This window comes from Eleutherodactylus coqui, chromosome 6 (genome assembly GCF_035609145.1).
Source record: "Eleutherodactylus coqui strain aEleCoq1 chromosome 6, aEleCoq1.hap1, whole genome shotgun sequence".
In the NCBI taxonomy this organism is placed as follows: domain Eukaryota; kingdom Metazoa; phylum Chordata; class Amphibia; order Anura; family Eleutherodactylidae; genus Eleutherodactylus; species Eleutherodactylus coqui.
This window is the reverse complement of record NC_089842.1, coordinates 183,571,463-183,597,341: the sequence shown is the minus strand read 5'-3', so window position 1 is coordinate 183,597,341 and position 25,879 is coordinate 183,571,463. Positions and strand designations below refer to the sequence as shown.

The following is a 25,879-nucleotide window of genomic DNA, read 5'->3' as shown; positions in this document are numbered from 1 at the left end:
GACATCGCGCTCGCCCATGTGAATAAGCCATAAGTCAAAATCTGGTCCTTGATGTGGAAATATTGCGGATTTTACCACAGAATTTTCTGCTGCAGCATGTTCGCCTCGTACGAACACATCTTAAAAGAAAAATGGTCTTTTGTTGCCCGTAGCAACCATTTACATACAGTAGCAGCTTTCATTTTTCAGGCTATGAGGAATGAAAGCTGTGTTGTGATGGGTTGCTATGGGCAACAAAGTTTTATTCCATGTAGTTATTATACTAGAAAGCCTGTGTAATAAATGTGACTCTTTATCTGCCTTCCCCATAATGTAGCGGCTGCGCCTGACACCACAGAACGGGGAAAGCGCTGAGGTTCTACCACAGGTAACTGTTCCATCTGTCCGGCAGATGGCGCTCTGAGCTAACGCCGCCTGACAGATGGGCGTGCCTGTGTGTCGCTTTCTGACTTGTTCGTACCCTGCTGGGCCTCCGTAGCTGACAGTGTTGCCGATAGTAGGCGTGTAGTGTGCCGGTTATGGCGGAGTCCAGGGAAGCAGCGCTGCGGTGTACGAGGGATGAGCACGGGGCCGAGCGGCTAAGGGATGACGGCACGAGAACGGAGACCTCCGTGGAACAGGTGGGGGCGCTGCACGCGGCCGGTCAGTCATAGCATGCCGCCGTACATAGGCTCTGTGCAACTTTATGGCACTCGTGTTGTCACAGGTGTGCGCTGTGTGCGGGGGTCAGCCGGACTGTGCCGGGTGCTGCAGGAGTAGTGGCGCCGCTGGGCAAGGAGGATAATACACTTTTTTTTTTTCTTTGTTTTTCTGCCAAATGCAAAATAATGGGTGTTCACTGTCCCACCAAAAGTAACTGGGCTCCTGAGCAAGAATCACTTGTAGTATTTATTTCCATATGTTACTAAGTGGGGCTCCTTTTGACCCTAATGACTTTGGATACTCTCTGTGGTATACTTTCTACTAATGTCTGATGTACTTCAACTGATATTTCCCTCCATTCATCCTGCAAATGTCTGGTAAGGTCTCTCGAAGAAGATGCATCGGCCCCATCTACAGTGGTGCAGGAATGGTCATCGCTGGGTAGTTGAGCAATGGAAGAACGTTCTATGGAGTGATGAATCCCGCTGCTCCATCTTTAGATCCCTGGGTGTGGAGGAGGCTGCAGAACAGCCTTTTGCCCGAGTGTGTTGTGCCAACGTTTAAGTACAGCGAGGTTCTGTTATGTTCTGGGGATATATTCTGTGGCATGGTTTTGGTCCGTTGGTTTTGGTGGCAAGAGCCATGAACAGAGGTGGACCCTGACATGGTAGACAGTAATGTGCTGCCAGCAATGAGGCCATACTGTGGGAATGGTCAGCAAGACTTCCAACAAGACAACGCGCCTCGTCACAAATCCAACACGGTTTTACATTGGTTTGAGCATATGGATGTTCCACGATTGGGCCGGCTGTACAGAATCCCGACCTGAACCCTACTGAACATCTTTAAGACGAACTGGAACCTCAGGTCAGGAAAGATGAACAGCGCCCATCTTCTTTGAGAGAACGTTTGCAGGATGAATAAAGGGAAAAACCAGCTGAAGTGTATCAGATGTTAGTAGAAAGTATACCATGGAGAGAGTATCCAGTGTCATTATGGCCAAAGGAGCCCCACTATGTAGGAACATCTGGAAATAACGAATACTTTTGATTCACCCTCAGGTGTCTGATTGCTTTTGGTAGGATGGTGTAATGTAAGTTACAGGCTGGTTCTTTACTGCCGTTTGTTCCAGAAATGAATGAGTGTATAATCGTTAGTGTTAGAAAGGCACAGACTTCAATAGAAAGATGTTCTTTGGATAGTATCTTAGGTTTGAAGAATGTTTGTTAAAGGGGTCTGTCACCTACTTTTAAGGGTCACAGGATACAATGGCTGTGAAGGATCTAGAAGAACTTTCAAAATGTGCCAATAAACTTTTTTAAAGGGGACATGTTACAAGCAGGCAGGCTCCATGGCTTCTTGCTGGTTGCTCTGCTGTTCTGGTTTTCTTCTCGCCCCGTCGGCTCCATTTTCCCATAGTGGCTTCTGTTAGTCTGTTTTCGTGTGAGACGTCTCCATTGCCCGTTGTCAATCAAACATCACATCGGCGACTGACACGGGGCAGATAAGAAAAACCAGCGGAGGAGTCAGCGGCTGTAATGGTCTGCAGTCAACTTTAAGGATACTTAGTAATTCAATTTGATCGCATGTAATCAGCAGCATCTTTGCTGGGAACGGATCCATCCTAGGACAGAGCTGAACTGCATCGGATGGCCCTTGTTGACTGTAATGGGGTCTGTCTTGCTGCCGACATGCCCACAGGAGCTGCGACCGTGCAGCGGGTGCTGGCTGTGTTATACAACTCCAGTCCTGGCTTTTTAACTTATTAGATGCCGTGGTCAGTGATGAACTCTGCATCTAAGTGGTTACACAGCCACAGCGGAGGATCGCTACTTCCCTGAAGTGGTGCACGCCATTTTTTGCACAAGAGGGGTCCGTTCACACGGGGCGGAAATGCTGATGAAAATTCAGCTGCAAATTTCGCAGCATTTCTGCATAAAAACCTGCAGCAAAATCCGTTCCGTAGGTGCGGATTTTGAGCAGGAATCTGCTGCAGGCAGCCTCTAGTGACCTCCGGGGGGCGCTGTCTATTCTGAGATGAGGGGGAGCGATGCAGCTACTAAAATCAGTTGCAGATAGCAGCTGATTCCTGGTCATAGCCACACGATTTTCATGCAAGTTTTTATGTGGAGGTACTGCGGAAGTTGGCATTGAATTTTACCCAGCGGGCATTTCACAGCATTTCCGCCTCATGTGAACAGACCCTTAAAATATCCAGGTTGTGCAATATTATCATGATCGTATCATATGCTACATGAACTGTATTTCAGGTTGCACTTCTCCCCACTTTGCTTATTTCTTTACAGTTGTTAAGGGGGATTTTCTGGGACCCTAATACTAATTTCTCTCCTTGGATCCGCTATTTGAAGAGGCCATGGTACTGTCCTGCATACTGCGGCCTCTTCACTGCGTACCAGGCGCAACACCGAATATTTCATAGTGGCTGTGCCTGGTATTGCAGCTCAGTCCCACTCATTTGGATATGACGGAGCTGCTCCTAGGCCATGCGACATTTAAATGTGACTTCACTGGCCTTAGAAGAGGTCGTGACACTCGCCTGAGCACCTCGATACCTTCAAACAGCTGATAGGTGGGCATCCAAAGCAGTGGACCCCCACCAGTTCTAAGGATAGCTCATCAATATTGGAGCTTCAGAAAACCTCCTTAAGGGGCGCGTGTGATATCTGGCTGTGAAACTCTGATATTGAGCTCACCAAACATGCGATGTACCCGCGGATGCGAGGCGTTTTCTACACAGTTGACATATCCCTGTAATCGGTCTCACAGGCACTACCTTATGTGCTCTCAGTGCAAAAAGATGACAACATTCTTTAGTCTATAGGGAATCAACGAATAGAGGTCTGTTGACCCCCCCCCCCCCCCATTCTCCCAACAAATGAGACTTGCATCAGGTATTCCGTCATAGATATCTCATAAATACTATTTTATGTCTATAAGCCTTTATCTAAAATGGAAATATTTTATATATTTATTTATATTTTTTATAATTTTTAAATTTTTTTTTTTTTTTACAGAAAAAAGTTGAGAGTTCAGTAGGCGCCATATTCACTGCTGTCAAAAACCACCAAGAAGCCATTCAGTGAGTATTGCAATTTCAATGTTTTCAGCATAGAAAATCAAATGGTCGTACTTCTAAAGCCTGTAGCATCACATGTAACGGTAATAGTCTGGATTGCCTTGGTGTCCCTATTGAATGCCTTCTCCACATCCAAAGCCAGAAACGGATAAGGCTTTCAAAAGCACCTAATCGTAAGAACCAGGTGTGCAAAGGTCCATTTACACTTATGATTATTGCTCAAAATTCGTTCGAACTACTGAAAATGAGCGATAATCATCACATGTAAACGCGGGTACCGTGCGCTTTTCGCTTGAACAATGATTTTAAGGTGAACTTAAAATCCATCCTTCAGCTATTGGAGATAAAGTGTCTCTCAATAGACCGCATGCTGTTATCTTCATGGGAGGCGCAGATAACATTGTAATCTGAACAATGCAGCTGCTTGCACAGCTGGGTGTGGGATTAATCACATGCTGGGTTTTGTAAACCGCTCCTGGGGACCCTTTTACCATGCAAATGAAGATGATAAAGTGTATAATGGCCATTAACACTTTATGCAGCTAGGGATTTACCCCACTCAGGAAAGGCGAATAATGGTGGCAGTTTGCATCTCTCTAGTCAGGAAGCCTGCTGCAGCAGCTGTGCTGAAGAGATTTGCCAAATAAGGGGAGAGAAGAGTCAAACTTTTTGCAATAATTTGAAAACCCGTCAGGACCAGGAGAATCGTTCAGGGTTAAACATGCAGTGACTTTCCCTGGGAAGAAATTTTGTATCCAAACTCTGTTTTTATATACAGTTGTAGAGTCATTACTGAGGGAGCTGCCAAATGTTGAATATCCTATTTGGGACAGCTAGTTATTAGACGCTGGTGATGTGGCTAGACTGGATTGGAGTGCCTTTCCCTGTCAATAAAAAGAAGTGAAGAAAACTATTTGGGTCATGGAAAAAGTCAGGGGGGCGATAGATTGGGCGTTATGTAAACGGTATAAAAGTATAATCCTACCCAGTAAATATTACAGGCTTTTAATTTGGCTTCTGTGGCATCCAACAAAGGGCCTAATGTAAGTTGTCTGAAGCCCTCGGAAACTTTGTCTCCCTGCACACTTGGCCTTTACATACTCTGCCAGATTTGATATATACAGAGGTCAGCGTAGCGCTCCTGCGGTCATACATAGTGAGATATAAGATATTAAATGAGGACTTACCCGGTACTGCGCAGGGTCTTATTCCAAGACAGGCCCTGCCAGCACCTCTCGGTCCAAGATCGCCTTAAAATTTTTGATGAAAATTCTTCCTCCACATCCACAGATTGGGAGAGCTGCAGGGTTCCTTGAGTGCCCCAAGGAGGAGACCCAATAAATTCAGGAAAAAGGTAGAAAGAAAAATGGCCCCAGCCCCTTTTTTGGCTTGAAAAAGGCCACGTATAGTGGCTGAAACGCGTTGCAAAATAAACTAGTTATTTCCATACATATTGAGCTCACTTTTAGGACCCAAAAATATAAATTCATAAAAATTAACTTTTAATAAATATTGCTTAAAAACCTTATGGACACACAAACAACAAAAAAAAAAAAAAAAAAATCCACTATCCGGTAGGGAATGTGAAATTGTATCATACAGTAACACTTCAAGATCAGTATCGATCTTGGACGTTTTCTTTATTATGTCTTTTACGTCCAAAAGATAGCTCTTTTTTTGGGGGGGTTTCTTGGTTTTAATGTTCCAAAAAACCTATGCATTTTTTCCGAACCTGAACATGATGTCGTAATCAACTCGTGGAATTTTTCTCCAGCGAGCGCTGGGGCCATTTTTCTTTCTACCTTTTTCCTGCCAGATTTGATGGCACCGTTCTTGTGCCAAGCTCATCCACATTATTTTGCTGGTTGGATGTGAGTTTATGAACATCTCTGCTAATGGACTTGTGCAAGGACAATATTATGAGCTTAGTGCTTATCAGAAGGAGGCAGGGACATTAAAGGGAACCTGTCATCAAGCTTTTACAGTCTTTAACAGTGGTGCCAATGAGAATTCCTTATCACTATTTAAAGCCCATTTCGACACAACGATTATCGCTCAAAATTCGCTCAAAAACCGTCTTTCGAGTGATAATCCTTGTGTGTAAATGCACTTACATTGTGCAGTTTTCGTTATCTCGTCGCTCATCGTTGCATTTCAGCATGCTAAAAGACACTGATGAGCCTTATCAGGGATTCACAGCGGTATACAGCTGATACTATTGTTTGACAGGTGGCATATGAAGAACAGAGCGGTCCAGCTCTGCCCTCCATACCCCCCACGGAGCGCTCGGCTGTATAACAGTCGGGCGCTCCATGCAGAAGACAACGGGGACACCTCACTTGTCTTCTGCATTCTCTTCTCCAAGCGGGGAACAGCTTGTCTTCTGCATTCTCTGCTCCGAGCACTTGGCTGTATAACAGCCGGGCACTCAGAGCGGGAAACAGCTGGATGCAGGAGACAAGCAGGGACACCCCGCTTGTCTTCTGCATCCTCGGCCAGCAGCACAAGGTGATCGCTCATCTTGTGCTGCAAATGACACAACAATCATCGCTCAAAAGTTGCTTAAGCGACATCTTTTGAGCGATAATCTTCTGTCTAAATGGGCCTTTAGTTTGTAAAATGTAGCAGGGAGTGGATTACAAATCTGTTTTTACACTTTTTTTTTCTGCGCTGTATTATAATGAGCTGTAAAGAGTCAGATTATTCCTGCAGTGCCGCGCCAGGCAGCTCCTGTTTTTGATTGGCTTGCATACGGATTTCCTATTTTTGCTGTAATCCTGCGCAGGTGCCATAGCAAACCCTGCCCGCACCTCAGCTCTCCTTTACTTGCTGTGACTTGATTGGCGTCTTGTGAACGTGCCTTGAGGATCGTTATTCCCTCTACGTCCGAGGTCAGGTGACTGAGTAGGGACCCTCAAAGCACATGCGCAGTGCGCCATTGAAGTCACAGCAAGTGTGGGACAGCTGAGGTGGGCAGGGTTTGCAATGGCGCTTGCGCTAGATTATAGCAAAAAGTAAATCCGTATGCATGCCAATCTAAACCGGGGTGGGCCTGGCCTGGCACAGCGCAGAGGAAAAAAATATATTTTCAGCTTACTGTAATACCGTGCGGAAAAACTTCAAAAATTAATTGCAAAGGTACTGGGGCACATATGGCAACACTAAATAACAACAAGGAAATCCAATTAGCGGCACTGTTAATGGTTCATCGTGGATTGGATTGTAAAACCTTGATGACCGGTTCCCTTTAACTCATTCTCCTAATGCTGCTGACTCCCCTGTAGTGAATTCGGCCAGAGGTCTGACTTTTAGTTATAGGACATGCCTCCAGAGTCACCAGGACTGTTGGTCCTCCTAGGGATGCTGGCTACTGACAGTCCTGTCTTTTGCCAGGAAAGGCTAGAGAGGGAATGCTGCCACCTATCTCTGTAAGTGCCAGGCTGAGGGGCAGCAGAGGTCTGAAGAGGCTTGCAGTGTCATACCTTTACTTATACTTTTGATGGCAGGCGCTCCTGGGAGGTGACGGCTGTGAGTGGGTTGACAAGTGTACTCCGGGAAGATGCTGTTAGTTGCTTGGAGGCCTATCTAGTCTTGAAACCGGACCTCCACCCACTTCGAGGGCTTATATATAAAGCTGCAAGTTTGTATTTCCTGGAGAACCCCTTTAAAGTCTTGAACATACGAGTCAGAATGGGATATGTACTACTAAGCTATGTTCAATATATTCTTCATTGAACTCCGTGTCTTATATGCTTAAAGCGGCGACATCCGCATTTGGTTACTGGTGATGTGCAGGCAAAAAAAATTAGACTAGGTTGAAATCTTTTCCTGTAGTCTCTAGGTTTGTTTTAACCCTTTCCAATCTGACACTTGTTTAACACTATGCAGGACAGAGCTCCGATATCGGAGGCTCTTCTGCATATGTACCTGTTATACTATGCAGGACAGTGCACTGTCCTGCATAGTGTTAGAAACGTGCTATATACATTGTATGCAGTTATAGGATGCCTCTGCATGGCACTGTATTAGAGATATCATTAGAGAAATTAGAAATTAAAGGGGTTGTCCGGCCATAAACATTAGGTCTCATTACTTCTGTTTGCCCAATACAATGCACTTTGTAATATACATTGTGCATTGTAAATTAGGCAAACAGAAGTTATTCACTTACCTCTTGGCTGCCCCCCCCCTGTGTTGCTCCTCGGTTGCCATGGTTCCTGGTTCCGACAAGTCTCTTCTCCTCTTCTTGTCGGGACAACCGGGGACGCGCCTCTCCAGCACAGCTCTGCGCATGTGCAGAAGAACTTCAGCCTGGGAAGCTGCCTGCAGGGGAGGCATGTCTGCTGGCTCTTCAACTCCAAGGTAAGAATGAGAGGAGGGGCGGGCTCTCGTGGGGGGGGGGGGGGGGAGGAGGAGGAGGGAGGGAGGGGGGAGGAGGAGGATGGATGGATGGATGGATGGATGGATGGATGGATGTGTGTGTGCAAGTGGCTGTCAGAAGTCCCGGGAGGGGGGGGGGGGGGGCAGTGGTGTGTGTGTGTGTGTGTGTGTGTGTGTGATGTCCAGGAGACCCGACTGTCAGAAGTACCGGGGGGGGGGGGGGGGGGGGGGGGGTGCTGTTAGTGTACTTGTGTGTGGGCACTGTAAAGGGGGGCTCTGTGGGGGAGGTCACAGGGGGGGCACTGTATAGGGACGCTGTGGATGGGGGCTACTTTGGAGTGCAGTGGGGGGGACTCTGGGGGGGGTGGCATGTGTAGGGGGGGTACTGCGGAGGGCACTGTGGGGGGGGGAATACTGGGGGGGCACTGTTGAGGGGGACTTTGGAGAATGCTGTGGTTGGGGGGAATGAGGGGGGCTACTTTGGAGGGCACTGTAGGGGTGACACTGGGGGGCATGTGTAGGGGGTACTGTAGAGGGCACTGTTTGTGGCACTGTGGGGGATCATTAGGGGGGCACTGTGGGGGGGGGGGTCATTGTGAGGGGGGGTCGCTGTGGGAGAGGGACTATGAGGGCATGTGTGTGTGGGGAAATGTTTTGTTTCACTTTAGCAGGGTGGGGGGGCAGTAGGTAGCCTTGCAGTGGGGGGCTGCAGGAGAGTTCTCTCTGGGCTCTCCCCAGCCCCTCTCCATTCACTATACACAGTGCTAGTGTTTACAGTCATGCCAGGATTTTATCCTGACATGAGTGTATAACGCAGTCTCCCCTGGCCACACCGCCTCTGATTATAGTATGCAGCAGGGGGCGGGGCCTGGGCAGGGAGAGACTGTAGAGCAGTTCAATAGAGGTGGGCGTGTCGTGGGCGGGGCTAGGACATGAGCTTTGGGAGGCCATGAAATCCTGCCTTTGCATGTCTCTTACTACCATCGGGAGCGCGCACACAGAAGAGGGAGAGCGCAGAGAGGCGCCATCTTTGAAAGCTGCAGTGAAGATCAGAATCTAAGGTAAGAAACTGACATTCCAGCTGATCTGCCGGCCGGTTTGAGCCCCTGTATGCTGTCTGTTACTATCCTTACTGAAAGGAAAGCAGCAGCATTATAAAAATTTTTACCCTGTGTGGCCGGACAACCCCTTTAAGTCTTATTATATAAATGTATGTTTTACATCAATTTAAAGGATTATTACAAACTATCTTTCTGATGTGAAACACTCATAACTCGTGCTTAATTTTCTAAAAAATTGCTAATAAAATCATCATGACAGATCATTTTTATGTATTTCTGTTGAGTAATTCCAAGAAATATATAATGCACGTTCCCACCCAAAATAAAGAAGAGCTGGGGAGCATGTGGTTGGCAGGGAATTGGATTAGAAAGGGTTAATGCTGTAAATTTGTAGTGGTTCAAGCAGGAAACGATCAGTTATACCGAAAAAAAAATATTGGGGAATTTTGCAATATGTAAAATAATCTTAGGAGCATAATCATTTTAGGAAATTGAGGCTCAGTATGGATGGAGGGAGCGGTACCTATGATGTTTTTCATCCTAGCTGTTGGATGAAAGGAAGCAAGTTTTTAATTTTGGATGTTTCCTCTGATCTTCTAAAACCTACATATCCAGGTCATTAAATGCCTGCAGTGTTGGCAAAAATAAGTTTAACTTCATGTAGGTCCCAGGTAATTGACTGAGAGGTAACTTCTTCCTATTGGTCTGAAGTGCAGAATAACTTCCGAACTTTGTTGTAGTTCTCGCGATCACTTTGAGGGAAGCCATTTATTTTTTAATCCGATAGAGGTGGAAGGAAAGATTTTTCAACGGCGTCATCTGTGGGCCCCCAACGTGCGGAAACATCTGTAGGACTGTGGAAATGTACGCAGTATGTGCAGCGATAACTGCCCAGCTTATCCTCTATATTTGTTTTAAATGGCAAATAGAGGCGTCCCTGGAAATTAAAACTCCCAACACAGTGACTGCAAATGGCAACAAAAATATGTACCGTATGTGTTCTGGAAGGCACAGGCCATTTCTAGCCATGAAAGTTGGGCTAGAATTAACTTTTTCTATTGGTAAACACAATTTAAGTAGCAGTAAATCTACAGGAAGTGATTATCAGACATTGTATCTGCTGCACAGGATACTGCCCCTCAATGCCACACAGACATGTTGTGTGCCCATTTTACACAGGCAGCAGTTTACATACGAAGTTGTGCCACTTCTAGAAGCATTGGCCTGGGGAAAATGCTAAGTAGTTCATATAGCAGGGACCATGTGCTGTGATTCTCCGAGGAAGTGCTGATAATATTGTTTTCAGCTGCTGTCCCATGGGAGAACAAAGGAGCGGTATGCAGATAACAGACTACCTGCTGTTATCTGCATACAGCAAAGGGAGTCATTTAAATGCAAATGAAGCTAATAAGCTACTTATAGGCATTAGTGCCCATTAGTAGCTATGCAAAATGATCGCTCAAAACTGTCACTCAAACTGTCTTTTGAGCAATCCTCTTTGCGTGTAAATGGGGCTTTACATTGTAGTAGTTTTTTATTTATTTTTTTTCCATACCTGCCTAAAACTTTTCCACAATACTGTTACAGGAATTTGCCGGCTTACTGTTCTTCTGTTTGTGCCCATTTCAGTTCTCTTACATTTGTATTTCTTTTTAGACTTGTTCTAGAGAGAGAGCTCCATTCACACTACCTGCGGAAAGGCTTACAGCAGCTATCTGAATCATATGAGGTACAAAGAACTTAGTGAGATACCAGGGAAAGACTTCTGTACTGTATGTAGGTTCTACTTGCTAAATATTAAGGGATTACTTCAAGTGTAGTGCGCAGTTGTAATAATGTGGCATAAAGAGAAGTAATAAAGGGCTCCGCCAGTGTAGCTGGCGATCTTATCTCTTGCCAGAAACTTTAGGCCTCTTTCACACGGGCGACCGCGATATCGCCGCTACAAAATTGCGTAGATATCGCATCTTGGTTACTGACTTTGTAGCGTCAGTGATGCATTTTCTTGTGAAAAATCATGCGTCGCTGCTGCCCATGATATAACCGCATGATTTTTAATGTGAGAAAGTAAAGCCATACCCTTAAAATAAGCCCTAGCTGCATTCCCTGGAGAAAAAAAGAAAAGGGGCATACTTGGCTAAAAGGCTCGGTCTGGGTCCTCCTGCTACTCTCTGGAGCTCCGCCGGGCATCCTGCAGTCCTCATTCGTCCACAGAAGATCACCTCCTGGTTGTGGATTCATTAATCCCACCTCCAGGAAGCGATGGCTGTGATTAGTTCATCCAGCGCAGCATTGATTGGCTGAGCAGTGACCAAAAAACCAATCAATGCTGCGCTGGATGAACCAATCACAGCCATCGCATTGGTTCTTCGAGAGCGGTATTGATTGGTTCATCCAGCTCTGCTCAGCCAATCGGAGCCATCGCTTCCTGGACTTGTGGGATTTATGAATCCTGCAACCAGGAATTGATCTTATGTGGGCGAACGAGGACTACAGGATACTTGGTGGAGCTCCAGAGAGCAGTGGGAGGACCCAGACCAAGCATTTTAGCTAACCCTTTTTTTAATGGAATGTAGCTAGGGCTTAATTTCGTGGTAGGGCTTATTTTCTAATGTTAGTCGCATCGCACGAAAAAGGCGTTTGTTTTTTTTTGTTTTTTTTTTGTGCGTTGTAATTCGACAATAGAAGACTCCATAGGGAAACATGGGCTACAAAAGAATCACAAATTGCGGCACTATAGAGATTACCATGATTTTTTTTTTTTCCTTGCAAGATGGCATCAGAGAAAACAGCGCTAATGTGAAGGAACCCCTTTGGAAAGCATGGACTTCACATCTATGAGTTTTCTCGTGCTATCGCATCACGGCGAAATTGTGCAGTTTTGTCACCCCTGTAAAAGCTGCCCTAATCTGATAGCAGAATTGGGTGGCACTGTCACCAATGTAGCTGATGATGCCCAGCTCCATTTCCCAAAAGTACATCTAATTTTAAGGCCTCTTTCACACGGGCTACAAAATGCATGTATGTGAAGCTCATGGTTTCCAATGGGTGCTTTCAGGCCACAAAACATCTCTTGTGTGAATGAATCCATTGGAAACCCTGGGCTTCATGTACATGTGTTTTGTAGCAATGATTTTGTAGCCCGTGTGACACGGCCCCTAAGTTGCAAGCCAAGGTTCAGATTATGTGGAGAGGCATGTATTGAGCAGGCTCAAAGCCAACTCCTATGTATCACCTCGTAAAACTTTTGTCTTCTAGTGCCTAGATGCCAGCCGTCCCTGGCTATGTTATTGGATTGTCCATAGTCTTACCTTGCTAGATGAACCCATCCCTGAATCTGTTGCATCAAGGTAAGTGCTTTATTGTCCTTCTGAACAGGTTCTGGTTTATTCGCATTACTTCTGGGTGTGGGGTACATCGGCTGATAAACAGGGTAATTGATTTATATGCTGGTAAAAACGGGTGAACGGGCGCACAAATCTAACGTTTGTGCACCCGTTCAGACGGCAAGGACCCAGCGCATATACGCCGAGGCCACAATGCCGTTGGGCGGGGAGAGACCGCTTAGCTCTGCTAAGCGGTCTCCCCCTTACCTCGCCGGATCACCACCTCTCTCTTCCCCTCCGGCTGTTTGCAATGGGAGGGGATGGGGCGGAGATAAGCTTCTGCAGCCAGCAATGGGAGGGGACGGAGCTTAGCTCCACCTTCATTCTACCCCCCTTCATTGCAAACAGCCAGAGGGGAGGAAAGAAGGGGAGGGAGTGTAGCAGTCACGCTGCTAAACTCCCTCCCACCTCCCTTCTCTGGCTGCTGTCATTAGCTCCCTTAGGAGCCTATGCAGCAGCTGACATATTGCAGGCAGAAAGATAGTTCCAGGACTATCTCGGCTGCCCAGCGTAAAAACTCCCAGCACTATATTGGCCGGGCGCTTTTACGCAGTGGGAATACGCCTGTGTGATCCAATGCATTGGAATCCAATGCATCAGATGGTAATGTATATCGGCCAATATATGCTTGTGTGAAATAAGCCCTAAGGCTGCTGTTATCTGTGTATGGAAGAGCTGTCGTATAAGCTGTTTCACACTCCTATGAGAGAGACTGCCTCTGTCTGTCTCTAGAACGTGATAAGCAGCTAATGGGCCATTTACACGGAATGATTGTGGCTCAAAATTCGTTCAAATGAAGCGGTAACAGTGCAGTGTGCATAAGTTGGCATAAGAACCGTCGCTGGATCGCGGGCTTGTCGATCTGTTCAAGTGCTGACCGCGAAGATGTAATCCAGCAGTAAAGTCTGTCCGTGTAAACGCTACGTATGAGCGCTGACTACCTTAGCGGTGACATCGGCGCTCGTGCCGTTCTGTACCCAACTGTAAAAGGGCCATAAGACCACTCCTCAGTACACGGACGCTGGAGAGTAATTAGTTGTGTCGCTCACTGAGCATCTTCCTTGCGTCCATCTACTTTGCTTTTATAAATGTCTATCTTGCAAGGTTATCATTTCTTTGTACTGTAATGAATGCTGTTTTTCTTTTGCCCTAGTGTTTGCCAGTTTTTAGCACGTTGCCAAGCTCCCAGTGGTGGTTTTGGTGGCGGTCCCTGTCAGCAGCCTCATCTTGCCCCCACCTATGCAGCAGTGAATGCTCTGTGCACCATTGGTACAGAAGAGGCCTATGATGTCATTAATAGGTATGTACAATTTCTCTATAGACACAATTACAGCTCTTTTTGCTATTAGCTGTTAAGCTTGTTACATGGTTTTTAATGTAACTATCCCCAGAAAGCTAAACATAAAATTCCTTTTTGGAACCAGCTGATGGGCTATATAATGGCATGGCATAAATAGCAATTCTCTAATGGAATGGCTTTCCTGAAATAGATTTAATTTCAAGCTGGAGATTTCTTCTGACTTCCTATAACCCAGTAGATGATTATAAATTCATACTGCATAGTAATAGCCTGTGCAACTGCTGGCTGTATAGAAGCACTGACAAGACCGTTAAGGGGGATGCAGTACTGTACCAGCACTGTGGCCCCCTCATTCTAAGGATTTCTGAAGGGGTCCCAGAGCTGGGACCTCCCTGATCTCAAAGTGATGTAATGCTAGCGATATGCCATCACTGGGCGAGATGGGAGTAACCCATTAGTATATTCTTATAATGGCATTATTCTAGGAAATTGCTCTTGAATGTGACTCTAAAGCCCCATTTACGCCCATCACTCACAATTTGTTCAAGCTATGTTTTTTGAGCAATAATCATTGCGTGTAAATGCTACCATCGTTGGCTTTTCAGCCAAATGATGATTTTTAGTTCAACATAAAAATCATCGTTTGGCTGGCCAACTGATCGCAGGGACTGCAAGCTGTGATTCTCCACAGGAGCGCTGATAATATTATATTCAGCTGCTGTCCCGTGGCAGAACAAAGGTGCTGTATGCAGATAACAGAACAACCTGCTGTTATGTGCATACAGCAAAAGGAGGCTTATTTACATACAAATGAAGCTAATAAGCTACTAATGGGCATTAGTACCCATTAGTAGTTTATGCAAAATGATCGCTTAAACGGTCAATCATCCTATTTTTTAAAAAAACAAATTTTGAGCGATCATCTTTGTGTGTAAATGGGGCTTAAAGCTGCAGGTTTGTTCTTAACTTTGCAAAGCCTGCATATTATTACTCACTGGCTGCTGTCCTTAATGAAGTACCCGTCACTTCCAAGTGGCTCTGGTGGTCTCATTCGCGTAACCTTCTAATTAATCTAGGTCGTCCTCCTTGTGGTGTGAACTTTGTTCTTATTCTACTACATTACTAAAAAAAAAACTAATTTTTATCAGTTTCTCAATGCTATCTTACTGTACAGAGATGGCAGCAAGATACATACAGTGGTTTCAAATAAACCTAAATGTACGGGACATGAAAACCCTCACCTAAACTGCATGTATGTAATGTAATAAAATAACAATCAGAGATTGGAGCACTCTTTCTTGATAGAACCTCAAAAACGAAGGGTTAAAGTGACACTTCGTTAGGTTGTTCTTTTCTGTCGTCCCTGCAATCTGTTGATTCTGGGTCTTATTTTCGGTCATCCAAAATGGCTGACACAATCTTCAGACTACCTAATCCCCATAGTGCATTGGTATTGTTCTCTGATTGGCTAGTGCTCATTGCTTGAGCAGCTCTGAACAATCAGAGCAGGTATAATGCACTATAGCTGCTCTTTGATTGGTCAGAGCGGTTCATGTGATTCAGTACTAGCCAATCGGAGAGCAGTACATTACGTAGTTAGAAAATGGTTGCAGCCAACTTTGGCGAATGAAAACTGGGCCTGAAACCCATCAGAGGGGTGGCAGAGCAGAACTGCAGATAGTATACCCGCCACCTCTTAGTCCTGAGGCAGACCGGAGGGTCAATTTAAGTGTCAGTGAGCCTCATGTCAGTTCTCTGTGGGAAAGTCTGGTTTATCGACAAGTTATTTTGTTCTCAGTTTTTTACATAAATGTTGCTGCTTTTTGTCTGGCAGGGAAAAACTTTTGGAATTTTTGTGTTCCCTAAAACAACCGAATGGCTCGTTCAACATGCATGTGGGAGGAGAAGTGGATGTCAGGTCAGATTTACGATTTCTTCTCATTATGTTCTGTTTGTCTAGAATATGCACAGAGGATGTGAGGGGCACCATCATTAGTGCACTTACACTATTTGGGCAGCACACAGGCATTCAGAACGCTAAACAGCCTCTCTTGGCTTTGGCTCAAACTGCAGTGCTGTGTGTTGCCAAAAAGTATTGATCTAGATTTGAAATGGGAATTTTATTAGTTAATTGAAACCTTCTTTTATGTTGTGTCCTGCGGACCCCGCTTGTCTGGTGAGACCGGATCACTGCCAACAACATGACTTGTGTTATTTCTACTCTAGAAGTGCTTATTGTGCCGCCACTGTGGCTTCCCTCACCAATATCGTCACTCCCAAGCTCTTTGAAGGCACTGCGGAATGGATTGCCAGGTAGGGAAATGGATTTATTAACCTACATCTTGTTTTTTATTGCATTTTGCTGCTAGCAAGCTAAGTAATGTGAGGGATAATATACATTTCTTGTCAGTCTGAGTTGCCAGTATACGGTTTTCCTGCACGGTTGTTATTATTGGGATAGAACATGTAGATTAGTAGTGAAAGTCTTGTTGCCTGTTGGTTTCTTTGTATTGTTACTTTGCCTTAAAGCGTTACTGAGCACCCCGTGACTGTTCTTGCTGTAGGTGCCAGTTTTGGGAAGGCGGCATCGGAGGTGTACCAGGCATGGAAGCACATGGCGGCTATACGTTTTGTGGTTTGGCTGCTCTGGTCATTTTGAAGAAGGTCCACCTGTTGGATATGAAGAGTTTGCTGGTAAGTGTTGTCTTTGTTGTCAGTGCTGTAGTATAGGGGGATGAATCCATACATATTAGCTACAGATCCTGATCACAGGGTATTCATTCTATGAACTATAGATGCTGCCATAACAACAAATCGGATGCCGAGTGTCTGATTCTTAGCGGAGTGTAAGAAATGAAATCAATGCGCTTCTATTCTGCGGCCGACGCGGTTGGTTCTAATTTTTTTAGACGTTTCGTCACGATATATAAAAATGTTGTTTGATGTTATAAGATATAAGATATTGTGATCATAATTAGTGCTGCATTGGTAAATTTGACTACTAGGATCCAAAGCTTTTAAAGGATTAGTCTGGGATTTTAAATTAAAGGGCTGTCCATGGGCAAAGCCCATCATTGTGTGGTATTTCAGGGCTCCCACCAATTAGCGAAGAGGAGGGGGCTCAACATAGTATTGTTTCTGACGGTGCATTCTTGGTGCTGCAGTGCCACACTATGTAAGTAAAGCTGCACCTGCAACAATATAGCGTCGTAGCTGTTCACATTCTCCCATAAATGGATCATCTTCATCCTAATTTACAGCAATCACTGGGGAGAAGGAATTTATATATATATATATATATATATATATATATATATATATTTATATTTATTTTTTTGTCTTGAATTTTTGCTATAATTGTAATAGTAACTAGCGACAAATGTGGGTAGATAGGGGTGTGTGTGTGTGTGTGTGTGTGTGTGTGTGTGTGTATATAGAGAGATATAGATATAGCTATAGATATAGACAGAGATATAGATATATATGTGTGTGTGTATATAGAGAGATATAGATATAGCTATAGATATAGACAGAGATATAGATGTGTGTGTGTGTGTGTGTGTGTGTATAGAGAGATATAGATATAGCTATAGATATAGACAGAGATATAGACGTGTGTATCTCTATATATCTTATATTTTATTTTTTTTCTTTTCCAGTAAAATAAATTCTCATGAAGCAATTAAATTCCCATAATAGGCATAAAGCTGATCAGCACCTTCACATCTAGCAGTGTACAAGGGATGGATTACCTGTGCTGTTTGGGGTCACTAGAATGTGTTCGCCCGGAAGTTTTCCAGGACGAGCTCCACTGCCCGTAGCGATATAGCCCGGAAGATTTCCAGGTTATGTTTAACTATGGGAGCTGCAGAACACAATGGCATAAGCTGTGGCAGTGTGCTCTGCCTGCACAGACCCACACAGAACAGTGCAGGCTTTTGAAAAAAAGAAGCAGAAAGATATTAGGGATCTGCCGGAAACTTCCGCTTCTATTTTCAAACTCCTGCACTGCTTTGTTTACAGGTTGCCATGGAGACCATGGGCTTGTCAGAAGCTGGCCGATCTCTGTGGCAAGTAGAGCTGGTGCTTGGTTGTCAGAGGATAGCCGGGCACCAGGTCTTACACAGCAGAGAATGGAGAAAACCTCAGATCTCTGCTGTTAACCCTTTACATGCCGCGGTTTATGCGACTTCAGCATGTAAAGGGCTGCCACCATCGGACCCCCGGAATGTGATCAGGGGATCCTGATGGGTCTCTGTGGAGGTCCCCTAAAGGGACAAAAAAGTTTTTAAAATTTTTTTCAAAAAAAGAAAGTAAATTATGAAATAAAAACACGTGTCTCCCTTTTACTTTGTAAAAAATTAAAAACAAAATTACACATGTGGTATCCCTGTGTCGTAATGACCCAGAGAAGGAAGTTAGTACATTATTTAACCCCTCAATAACACCCCCCACCTTTTAAAAAATCATAACTCCTTTATTTATCCATCGACATCGCTGCATGAGGGCTTGTTTTTTGCAGGACGAGTTGTATTTTTCAATGGTGCTATTTAATGTATCATATAATGGACTGAAAAACTTTTACAAAATTCTAAGTGAAGTAAAATGAAAAAAATTACATTCCACCATCTTTCAGTGCGTTTTGTTTCTACGGCGCACAAACTGTAACAAAAACGACATGATAACTTTATTCTATGTGTCAGTACGATTACTACGATACCAAAACTGTATAGTTTTTTTTTTTTGCTGTAGTACTTGTATTTTTTTTTTCAAAGACATTTAATTTTTTTAATTATTTTCTACTGCATCTTCTGCGCGCAATAACTTTTTAAATTTTTCCGCAGGATGTCCTGTAGTTTACGCTAGTACTAATTTGGAATACATACGACTTTTTGATCGCTTTTTATTGCATTTTTTCTGGGAGGCAGGGTGACTGAAAGTGCATTTTCGTCGTTCTTAATTTTTTTTTTTTCGGACCACACTGTGTGGGGTAAAAAATGCATTACTTTGATAGATCGGACTTTTATGGATGCAGCGATACCAAGTATGTCGTTTTCTTTTATGATTTAGATTTTTTTTATGATAGATTTGGCAAAAGGAGGGTGATTTTAAATTTTTTTTTTTTGTGAAAAAGTCGCGAAAAAGAAAAAACTATTACAATTTGGTATTGGCATAATCGTACTGGCCTGTAGAATTACTTTAATACATTATTTATACTGCTCAGATAATGCAGTGAAAAATAAACATGCCAGAATTACAGATTGTTAATCTTGCCACTAGAAAAAATGGAATAAAAAGCTATCAAAATTTTACATGTTCCTAAAAATTAGATAAATGAAGACTGGAGTTCATCCTGCAAAAAACACGGCCTTCTAGAGCTCGGCAATGGAAAAAAAAATTAATACGGCTCTGGGAATGTGGCGACACAAAAGCAAACCTTAAAGAGAAAAAAAATGTTTTAAATGTACAAAAATAGCAAAACATAAAAACTGTATAAACTTGGTATCGCCGGAATCGTGCTGACTCAGAGAATAATGTTATGTTATTTATTCTGCACACTGAACGCTGTAAAAATGAAATCCAAAAAACGGCAGAATTTCTTTTTTTTTCCCTCAATCTCCCTACAATTTTTTTTACAAAAGTTATGCAATACATTATATACACCCAAAAATGATGCCATCAAAAAGTACAGCTTGTCCTGCAAAAAACAAGCCCTCATATGGCCGTGTCAATGGAAAAATGAAAAAGTTATGGCTCTTGGAACGCAACTGGAAAATTAGTTAAAATTAAATGATTAGACCATTTTAAAAAACCTTCCCTGGTGGGCACGACAGGGTGGTAGGAAACCCGCCACTCAAGGGGTTAAAGGTGTGACATTCCTGATGGCATAAATCTTGGCACCATTTCTAAACTGTGTCTATAAAATCTACTTGCAACATAGTTGTATAGACCCGAGAGGTTTATATTGATCTATTACACCCAGAGACCGGTTTACTTTTATGGGCTCTATGGTTGCAGTTTGGGCGGTTTCACCAGAGATTCTGCTGCAGATCCTGCTGAAAATGCATTCGGCGCTTTTTCTCTGTCCAAGAGCCGGCTAGCTGTGTGGAAAGTGAATGGACCCCGTTATAGTCAGTGGGGTCTGCCCAGTGCAGTCCGGTACCATCGAGAGACAGTGCTGTTCGGTTGCGAAGATTCCCCTTTTCTGCTTCCCAAACGAAGCATGAAAGCAAAACCCCGAGCGCAGATGTAAATCCACCCTTTGTGATTTATGGCCGTCAGCGCCCTATTATAGAATGTACAAATATTCTTTATAAGATGTTTAGAAGTTAGTTTATAAATAAGGCATGTAGAGTGCCGCTGATTGTTTAACCCTTTCATGATGCGAGTTTTTTGAACATACATGGCCAAAGTAAGTTTTCACATGTTAGATTGCTACTTTCTTTGTCCATTTTCCTAGTCTACGCCATTGTGGTGTTGCTTATTTGCAGGACATGTAGGCTTTCTTATTTAAAAACTAAAGTGGATGTGAATTAATATTATAGGTCCTTTTTTTATGGGAAAAATGATCAAGAACAGGAAAAAATAGTGCTTCCTTATTTTTCATAGTTTTGATTTAAGTTTGTTCAATGAACAATACTTGATCCAAAGATGAATCCTGTGTTTTGTTTTTTTCCTGATGCATAGTTATGTCAGAGGTCCCCGTTGTGTAATGTACGACACTGATGTAGCACCAAGAGGAGAACCCCTATTTTAGCTTTTAAAGTATTCCCATCCCTTAATTCCTGATCATGGATAATAATCCTCAAAGTGGCAAGATTTTATTTTTTTAGTGAAGGTACAAAAAACAGGGCTGGGGTAGAACGAACTGAAATTGGTGGCCGGTGGGGTAATTTAATTTCTGTGATAACGTAATTTCATGTTAATGAGAACATTGTGACATATTAATGCCTGGGCACCTGACACCCATTGAAAAACACATTTTTATCATGCGGAATTACTAAAATTGTTTTTGTTTTTTTTTAAAACTAAAGGGGCACAGGTCCCCATGTATACTTCACCGTGATCTAATAGCAACAGGGCATTGAAATCTCAGTTTTTATGCAGGATGACACACTAATGGAATTATGGCATAGGATCAATGCTATTAGTATTATAATGTATGTGGCACAGACAGAAGGGGTTAATTTTATTATGTGCACCATAATAAAAAAAAAATCACACTAAAATAGAAAATGAGTGAAGTTTCTGTTACAATGTATGAATGTGAATCACTGAAATGTCTTTTCTTTATGTAAGCGATGGGTTGCATTCAGACAAATGAGATTTGAAGGTGGATTTCAAGGTCGCTGCAACAAGTTGGTGGACGGCTGCTACTCCTTTTGGCAGGCTGGCTTAATGCCACTTATTCACAGGATGTTACATGCAGAAGGTAATAACACACAAGTACATTTCCTCTTTCAAACAAGTTTATTTTCTATTACAGGGAAATCCTGTTATTTGCACAGTTTCCACGTTATTGGGACCCAGCTTATTAAGGCTGGGTTCACACGGGACGGATTTCCACTAGAAAACCACAGCTGTGGGTTTTGGAGCAGCTTCGCCACCTGCATTTCCGCTGCGGCCATCTCTCTCCATAGAGAGGAGAGCAGCCACTGCGGAAGAAAAAAATTGACATGCTGCGTCTTTAATTTGCGCGCCGCATGGCCATTTCCACACGGTTTGGCCACAGCGTGTGAACGAGATTTTTGCAAAATCTCGTCCACTTTGCTGGCTAATCCCAGGATTAGGAGCCATGTGTGGAATTTCTGTGTGGACAATCCGCACGGAAATTCCGCAGCAAATCTGTCCCGTGTGAACTCAGCCTTAGAGTCTAAACCTGTCATCTAAGAAAGTTCAAAGTACATCTTAGAGATCTCCCAGCTCCTCAAGTAGCACCATAACTTAGTTTATGGGCTGTTGGGAAATGACAGGTTCCCTTCATGTAAAAGCCTACAAGTACTGCTATAGGACCGTGCTCTCACCCCAGTCCCACAAATTGACTCCTATGATTATGAAGTTCTAGGGAGGATCCTGTTCAGCTCAGTGGTGGTGTTTTCAGTGGAAATTGCTTTCTGGATGAGGAATATTTCTTGAGAAAACTCTCCATGAATTGCAGATGATTTCTAAGAACAGGCTTGTCCTGCGACGCTCATAGGATCTCAAGTCTCCACTGAGCTGCACAGGTTAATGAATAAAACGTGATGTACGGCTGTTAGCCTGAGACGTTCTTGATTATTCAGCCAGGTCTAGAGCTGCCCACCTTCTAAGTAATAGCAAAGTTATTGTAATGGTATTGTGAAGACACACAACCAATGAGGGGAGCACCGTGCACTTACTAACTGGAGGAAGGGGCGCACATGGCATGTATAGCTTCTAACAGTAATATAATCTTGCAGGGGATCCTGCTCTCAGCCTCACTAACTGGATGTTTGACCAGAAAGCTCTACAAGAGTACATCCTATTGTGCTGCCAGTGTCCGAGTGGTGGCTTACTTGACAAACCTGGCAAGTAAGTGCTGTTGGTATAATGTTTTACTATTAATCATTTGTGAACTGTCCCCATCATGACACTTTTTTATTAGTCATGAATGCTCTAGTTTATACTGATCAATACTGTATTCTAACATGAGCCATATAAACTTGTCTTCACATTGTGCCCTCTAGTGGTAGCTTTCTATTGCAGGAATGCATGTATTTGTGTATACATGGAAACAAAATTGGCAGAATTCAAAACTATCTGGTTGTGGTCTTAATCAGTGTAAACTTGGCCTTTATTTCTATAATAAAAAAGAAAACCATTAAGAGGATTTTCACCATTTTGTCATCTTTTTTCATATTTGTAGATCAAGAGACTTTTATCATACATGCTACTGCCTGAGTGGACTATCTATAGCACAGCATTTTGGCGGTGGGGAAATTCTACATGAAACTGTTATAGGGGTACCAGAAAACTCTTTGGTAAGTAGAACAGGGCACTACTTGTAGAATAGGGTTAGGGACGTTCTAGTAGGCAATTGGTGGTATGAGCCTCGTTATCTGAATATGTATTTTGGGCAGATAAAGTACCTAAAAAGAATAAGACCAGAATTTGCAACATACTTTTTGTAGTGTTTTCTGTGCCTTTTGGGCTTCTTTACACGGGCGTATATCAACAGGGTTTTCATGCCCCCGGTCGATACACGCTGTCCCTCAGATGCATTGGCTTACAATGCATCAGTGCACAGGGGTGTATTTCTGCGGCATAAAAGCGCTCGAGACCGCCGGCGGCAGCTGCATAGACTCCTATAGGAGCTTGTGCTAGCTGCTGGAGGTGGAAGGGAGTTTAGCAGCGTGACTGCTAAAATCCCTCCTCCTTCTCTTCTTCCCTTCGCACCTTGCTGCTGTTTGCAATGGGAGGAGCTATGCTCCGCTCACTCCCATTGCTGGCTGCAGTCAAGTGGCGGAAGCTTAACTCCACCCCCTTCCATTGCAAATGGCCGGAGGGGAGGAGAGTGAACGGGGAAGGTGCATATACGCTGCCCCAGCGTATATGCACCGAGCCCTTTGCTGTTCAGGTGTTTTCACGGCACCGGCGGGCACACGTAAAACGTCTACAGCCGTGTAATTGGGCCCTTAACCGTGTGATAAATTTTAATGTTATGCATAAATGCATGCAGTCTTGTTTTTGCACTTAAGTGTGATGAAGCTGTCAACAAAACAGCCTTAAGTGGCCATGTGATCAGCTTTTTTTTTTTTTTTATACTGTCCACCTCCCCAAGATGCTACTGCTGTCCTACTAAACTTACCGAAACGCTTCATAAGTTGACCTTTGCCTTTTTGGCTCTAGAAAAACTAAGGGCCCTTTTACAAATGATGACCTATCGGGTGCAGATGGCCGGCAAGTCATCCCACTGATGATCCTTCCTGTGGTTTTACACAGGAATGACATTTGATAGTGAATTAAGGCGGAGCGGGCTGGGAATTGTTCTAGTCCACCCGCCTCCATTCACAACAAACAGTCATTCGTAAGTGAATGCCCCATGTAAATAGGCAGTCAATCTGTCATTCAGTTTTCTCCTTGCAGAAACTGAACTACGAACAAGATGATGCAGGAGTCTTAATAATGTATTGGCCCATGTAAAACGGGCCTAAATCTAGATGTGTTCTGTATACTGTCGTTTTAGGAATAGTGGTGGTTAAACTTGTGTGAGATCTGGTGGCAAATGCTGTCAAAAATTATCCTATAGTTTGTGCCAGTTTTTTTTTTTTCCTTTTTTTTTTTTTTTCTGCATTTGTGTATTCCCCACAGTTCGTCCCAACACACATGTATAACAGTACATTCACACCTGCGTTAGGGCTCAGTTCAGGGTTTCCACTTTTGAAGCCATGAAACGGGAGAAAAATGAATTAAACATTTGCATCTTTATTTCCCCATTCTCAATGGGTTTAAAAAAACAGAAGGCAAACAGGTTTCCATTTGCTTCAATTCAGTTTCTTGCTATTTTTTTGGTCCAAAAAAAAAGATGCCAGCTACAGCAAACCCCGAACTGCCCCAACACCGAGGCGAATTCATCCTAAACAACTTTTTTTTGAATGATGTGACTTCCTAGATTTTGACTGTGTGTAATTTTTTTCTAAGTGTTAAGTGTATGTGTCGACCTTAAAGGGGTGCATACTATGGGAACAGGTCTGTTATCTTAGTAGCTCATGTGACACAACTAATCCAATAGGAGCTCTGAAAAAATGAGTCCAGTATCTTCATGCAGTAGTGCCTCTCCACCATTTACTGCTGTGCGTCTCTATGTATGCAGTCAATCAATCCCTATATACGTGGGCAGAAGCAGCGCTCCCCTCATGAATCACGAACACTGTGGACTCATGACTAGAAGTCTGCCGCATTGCTTTTAATCAGCCCTATAAGACAAATGACAATGTTTTTTGTTCTGTTAAAAGGAGAGCGGACCTCTTCTCAAACGATGCTCCCTTTTAAAGGGGTTGTCTGAGTTTAAAAAACTTAAATGGCAGCGCCTATGATGATATCACAAAAGAAGCCGTACTTACATCTCTTGTTATGCTGGGAAACTGCTCTAGTGAAGATATTGAAACTGTTTCCCAGCATAAGAAGTGAAGTACTACTTCGTACGCTGGAATTCTGACAGTAAGGGTGATCAATGAGTGGTACAGGTTACCACTGGGGGTGGTGAGTTCTCCTTCAATGGAAGTGTTCAAACAAAGGCTGGAAAGACATCTGTCTGGGATGATTTAGTAAATCCTGCACTGAACAGGGGGTTGGAGGTCCCTTCCAACTCTACCATTCTATGATTCTACTGCTGACTGCACAGAATGGATGTCAGGTGACTGTTGCAGGCAATCGGAGGCTGCAGCATCACGATTCCGAACTTCTGGCATAATGGCACCCAGGATGTGAGCACTGATGCCAGGAGAACGGGAGCTGATATTGTATGTCCAGCCATGTAAAAAGTTTTTCATACTTTGACAGTCCCTTACACATGGCAGCATAGGGATGGGGCTAGATGTGTTCTAAAGAAGCACTCCTAGAAAAACTAAATCCACTGAAAATGGACCAAAAAGATATATTTTGTGTGTTTTTGTATGTTTTTCTTTACTGAATGGTATTTTCCCCTCCTCAGAAGCCTACACATCCGGTGTATAACATTGTACCTGATAAGGTGGGCCATGCCGTTGTGTATTTCATGCAAAAAGCAGTTCCAGATGCTAAAGAATTCAAGAGAAACTAGAATAACTATTGCAAGAGACATCACCCTGCCCTTACCGCGGTGTATATGCCATGAGACACACCCTGGAGGAAGCCATCCTGTATCCTATAAGGGCTGTGAGGCGTCTTACTTACATCGCTTGCAGAGGAACAGTGAATTAACGGAGAAGGGAGCCATGCCGTGGCTGATCCATGGTAAACTTACAAGAGACTTTTTTTTTTCTATTAACATGTATTAAACTTTAGCCATTCTGAA

At 43.6% G+C, this 25,879-nt stretch overlaps 1 protein-coding gene across 1 annotated transcript; it reads left to right on the top strand.

Moving 5' to 3' along the window:
- Nucleotides 1-467: 467 nt before the first annotated feature.
- Nucleotides 468-25,879, top strand: FNTB (farnesyltransferase, CAAX box, subunit beta). Its single transcript, XM_066608421.1, has 12 exons — nt 468-620; nt 3,678-3,742; nt 10,837-10,909; nt 12,439-12,530; nt 13,720-13,866; nt 15,701-15,784; nt 16,093-16,179; nt 16,431-16,560; nt 21,166-21,298; nt 22,305-22,416; nt 22,751-22,865; nt 25,538-25,879. Exons 1-12 carry the CDS (start codon nt 519-521, stop codon nt 25,643-25,645), a joined length of 1,248 nt encoding a protein of 415 aa, XP_066464518.1. The 5' UTR covers nt 468-518; the 3' UTR covers nt 25,646-25,879.